The sequence below is a fragment of the Lipotes vexillifer genome, unplaced genomic scaffold (genome assembly GCF_000442215.2).
Source record: "Lipotes vexillifer unplaced genomic scaffold, Lipotes_vexillifer_v1.1 scaffold426, whole genome shotgun sequence".
In the NCBI taxonomy this organism is placed as follows: domain Eukaryota; kingdom Metazoa; phylum Chordata; class Mammalia; order Artiodactyla; family Lipotidae; genus Lipotes; species Lipotes vexillifer.
In genome coordinates this window covers 1,305,191-1,309,947 of record NW_006779491.1, presented here as the reverse complement: position 1 = coordinate 1,309,947, position 4,757 = coordinate 1,305,191, and the positions used below count along the sequence as shown (strand labels likewise).

Genomic DNA, 4,757 nt, shown 5'->3' with positions numbered 1-4,757 from the left:
CCATCCTGTGTACTTTTTCCCTGAGTGAAAAGGCAAATCCTTCTGTGAGAAGACTTCTGCAAACCTGTCACAGGCTGAGTGAGGTGGCAGAGCCACATTCTCTCTGTAGCAGTGTGTAAGTTGAATACGTACCTGAATCGCTTTGCAGTGTGGTTAGCACGTTGGTTCTCAGTGTGTAGGTCCTGGTGGGGTGCTGCCACCTCTGGCGATGCTCTGAAGTTCTGCAGAGACTCCTTTTCTGCTAATTCCCCGTCACGTCTGGAAAGGGGAACTCACTTTTGTACAAAACTGTTCATGTAGACAGTTTAAGCCAGGAGCTAAGTAAAAGGTCACTCGTGGAAGGCTGGGTCCTGCATGTGAGTTTTTGTTCTAATTAGCACAGGCCCAGCGAACATTGCCTGTTGATCTGCTTTTTTTTTTTTTTTTCAGTCTTGTGATGCTTAGAAGTTTGAGAGAAAATGTTGATTTCAGACTGAGGAGCCTAAGCCATTGAGCAGCTAGGAACAAAAACATCCTGGAGATCACTGTTGACACCAATGTGTGCTCGCTGTGGGCCAGTTGATGTTAGGTGATGAGCTGTGTCCTGTTATCCCTACTTTATAGATGGGATGCTGAGGTACAAACTGGCTTTAAGTCTTATAACTGGTGAGTGAGATAGAGCAGGGATTTGAATCTGTCCTTTGGCTGCAGAAGTGTGTCCTTAACCAGTATGCTGTGGCTGGTAGAACTCTGAGCCTCCCCCTTCTCCCCCCCTCCCCCACCAAATAAAAAGGAAAAATAAAGCCCTCAAGAAGTCTTTCAACTTAGGGGAGCTGTTTCTTAGAACTGTGTCTTTTGCCTCAGGCCTGCACTAGTTTTTGTAGCTGCTCTGTTTGAGCATCTGCTGTGCAAGGAAGTGTTATGGCTCCATATCATGAGAAGCATTAGGTTCCTATGAAGTGTAAAAAAAAAAAAAAATCCTGTTAAGACAGTAGACACACACAGTAACTGATGTTATTTTTCACATGCAAGGCACTGTACAGAGGTTGAAAAGATGTCTTTTTGTGGGGATCTAATGGGGGAGTCCTGTGTGAAAGTAGATGTGACAATATGGTTTGCTCTACCACAGGGAACCTAGGTGAAAGTGCCACTGGAGCCCAGAGGAAGGCCCTCTTCGGGCATGCTAGGACAGGTGGGTTTCAAGGTATCCAGAGTCGGGATCAGCGTGCGGTAGGGCAGGGGGTATAAGTAGTGTTGAGATCTGGTGGTATGTGAAGAGGAAGGTAGGAGAGGTTGGATGGGGTTATTCAGGGTCAGGCTGGAAGCCGGGCTTAGGTGTGCTAGTGTTAGAAGGGAGTCCATTTCCATCATCAGTTTTCAGTACTCAGGCCCTTGAAGGTGGTTGACGAGAAGCAGGGAGATCAGGAGGCCTGTTGTGGTAAGACATGAAGGCATACGCCAGATGGGGGCAGTGAAGTTGACAAGGAAGGTGTTTGGATGTAAGTTGGAAGACTGACTAAACCTGGGCTTTATGGAACATGCTGGTGTTTTTTGTTTTCTGGTTAGGCTGCTGCTGTTGCCATATTTCGAGATACAAGGATAGTAAAAGGAAGACTTCAGTTTGGGAAATGGCAAGGTCCTTCAGAACATAAGTGAGCAGACACATCTTGGGGATTGAATGAGGCTTGGTTTATAAGATTTAAGAAGACGTGGTAGAAAAGGGCTGAGGGTAGAATGGGGAGCATCATTTATTTTATGGGGTATTTGGCCAAAGAAGATGAGCCCACGGGATCCTGAGTGAGTGGGCTGATTCCCACTTTTGGGGGAGCTCAGCTTTCCTCCTGGAGTCCTAAATGGCATTAGGAGCAGTCCCATGTCACTGTAGCCTTGATAGTGGTCATTAGCTTAGCTTTTTGGTAGCTTCCTCCTGCAGTAAACAGCTTTTTTTCTCCTGTTGCTCTGGTCATCAGAATAGGGAAGTGTTAGACTGTGGGGGGTGGGGGGAGGGGGATAAACACTGCATCTGTCAATTCTTGTGTCTAGGGAGGGTGTTCCAAGTGAAGCCTTCATACAGCTTTTCCATTCTGTGCTGGTCTATCGTGAACGGCACACTTTGTACCCTCATATCTGGATCGCCGAGTCTGATGATCTGATTCCTAAGGATAGGATATCTGGCCTCCTTGGGGCCTGCCTGTTGCTTTGCATCCACCCCCTGCAGGCCAGAAAGAATTTGGGTGCAAAGTGTACTCAGGATGTGGTCCTAGCATCTGGTTTCCTAACAGCTTCTGGAAAGGCTCCCTAAGTGCTATTTTGTGGAAATAAATACTCCTATTTTCTTTTGTGTGCACAGTTTCATCAAGAGAGGGAACAGCTACTAGAACTCATTTCCTGAAGTTGCTTTTGTCGTTGGCATGTTTTCTGGGCAGAGTGTAACCTACAACCTCTTGTAGTGGGTGGGAGGGAGCAGAGGGAGGAGTGACGCCTGCTGGTGTCCATGCCAGAAGGAGCCCTAGGGACACTCGGTGGCTTGTGCTCTTTCCTGCTTAGATGGTACTCTTGTCACTTCCCCTGAAAATTGCTCTCATTTTGCAATTTTTTTTCCTATGAAAAAGCGAAAGAGAGGCTTGGCAGACGAGTCTGTTTCTAAATGCATCTGTCAAGTCTGGCCCCCCACAGTTCCAGGCCCTTTGTACATATTTCTATTTTAATTTTTAGATCTTGGCCACAAGACTAACTTGTGTTCACAGGTCTCAAGGGCAGACCCTCTGGGGTGGCATTAAGGGAGCCACTAAATGGTGAGTGAGGGACCATTCCTTGGTGACTGAGGCAGGAAGGATGAAGTGTTTGGGGAGCCTGCTGCCCCAGGAACAGGCGGAGGCTAGAGCTTCATCTGAGCTGCTGCGGCGCTTGAATATGTAGCTCAGCTCTGCATGAGCTTCCAGGCTGGAAGTAGGAAGACTCGATGAGTACAAGCTGGTTTTTCGTATATTATGTATATTAAGAAAATCAGAGACTCCAGGTAAGTTGGCTGGAACTGCCAGGTGTTGTCTGTGGGACTGCTGCTGGGGAAGATGCCTCAGCTCTGCTCTAGGTCGACCACCAGGTAGGGCTGGGTGTCCCTCAGGGCCTGGAGGAGCAGATCCTTGCAGGTCAGGTTCCAGGCTGGAGCAAAGCTGAAGAGCTTCCTCATCTTGGTAGGATTGGTGCGCTCCGCCCGCACTGCCTGGTACTGCTCCTCTGTCAGGACCTTCCCGTACAGGGCGTCCAGCACCCCATCCACGTCTGTGACCCGCGCAATGAGGGCCGCCCGATGCTGCTCCACAAAGTGCAGTGCTGGGGCGGGAGGGGGGAGAGGGGATGAGTTGGGACCAGGGTGGGTGCTGGAGCCTGTCCCTCTTGAACACTAGGCTTTCTTTAGAAATTGCCCTGAATGCATCCTAAGCGGTGGGGTTCAAGGTGGGCATGCCACCAGGACTCTACCTATAGTGGGATTTTAACTTTTTTTCCTCCCAGCCAGGCTCAGCCCCAGGAGGTGTGTGAGTAGGTGGGTGGGAAGGGTTGGCCTAGCGTTTTGGGTGCTCTGGGTGCTCCTGGCCTTGGGACAAGAGATAGGCTGTGCCAGGGGTATGGTGGGGCAGGGCTGGTGAGGTGCCCAGGTAGGTGAGGTTGGGCGTTGAAGGCTTTACCTGGCTTGGCTGCTGTCTGGGGAGGGGCCTTGATCCCGGCTGGCGTGGTTCCGGGGCCTGTAAGAAAATGTTAAGTGGTGTCTCCCAAGTGTTTCTGGGTTCAGGGGTCTCTTGGTCCGGAAGCCAAGGTCAGTACCAAGCGCGGGAAGCCTCCCCAGCAGGAGGATTTTATTAAAGGGTAAGAGAAACAGGAAGCGGAAGCTCCGGGAGAGGCGAACCTTTGGGTTGGGAGGAGGGTGTAGAGGGGATACTGGTCTGGACCTGTGTGGAGGGGGCGCACTCACCCTTGCGCAAGGTCTCCTGCAGCTGCTCCGCCACCTCCTGCATGCCGATGTTGCACAGCACGAGTATCGTGAGCTCGGCACTGTACGCCTCCAGATAGTAGCTGACGAGCTTGTCGGTGAGGTCCACAGCATCCATGGGCAGCAGCGTCCCCCGTGGGATGCGTCCGTAGCCTTCGCGCAGCGGCACTGAAAGCAGCTTCATCTTGAACTTCTTGAACTCGTCAGCGGTCAGGTTCTCCAGCGCATCCAGGATGGCATCACGCGTGCACCCCATGGCTCCTGGGGTCCCCTGCCGCAGCCGCCGCCTCAGCTCGCTCAGGCAGTCTGCCAAGCAGGAAGTCTGCTCTGGGGCGGGGCCTGGAACTCCCCGCCTTCTCTCCTGTCCCTGCCTCAGAGCTTTGCCCTTGGGTGTTAGGCTTCTGACTACGGCGTTCCTTCCCTTTCTCTACTGGCCATCGCGGGGCGCCCAGATTGCATCCTTTGGCTGATCTAAGAGGTGGGACCCAGGAGACCCGGTGGAAAAGGGCTCATGGGTGGTGCCCGCCTCTCCAGGCTTGGACTAGGTAGCACAGATCAGGAACCCGGCTTATTGGAGCGCTGAGGCTTAGAATCGTGGAATTTTGGAACCCTGAAATCTCCATGTTTCCTTAAACCTTAGCATCCTCTCTCCCTGTCATAGGATCAGAATCAGAATCCTAACAGCCGTGTAGTTCCCCAAATTCCACGGGTAGAGAGAACTGTGTGCTTTCTCTCTCCAAGCCTTAGTTTCCTTATCCGTGAAATGGGGATGATAACACTCATTCACTTA

General features: G+C 51.4%; 1 protein-coding gene across 2 annotated transcripts; it reads right to left on the bottom strand.

Moving 5' to 3' along the window:
• Positions 1–2,946: 2,946 nt before the first annotated feature.
• LOC103074128 (apoptosis-associated speck-like protein containing a CARD) lies at positions 2,947–4,272 on the bottom strand. 2 transcript variants are annotated; one of them, XM_007452679.1, is made up of 3 exons: positions 3,950–4,272; positions 3,666–3,722; positions 2,947–3,312 (listed from the first exon to the last, which is right to left on the bottom strand). In XM_007452679.1, exons 1-3 carry the CDS (start codon positions 4,221–4,223, stop codon positions 3,056–3,058), a joined length of 588 nt encoding a protein of 195 aa, XP_007452741.1. In that variant the 5' UTR covers positions 4,224–4,272; the 3' UTR covers positions 2,947–3,055. The 2 variants fall into 2 exon arrangements, with proteins under 2 accessions (XP_007452741.1, XP_007452742.1); XM_007452680.1 differs by lacking the exon at positions 3,666–3,722 and having other exon boundaries at positions 3,056–3,312; positions 3,950–4,223.
• Positions 4,273–4,757: the final 485 nt, after the last annotated feature.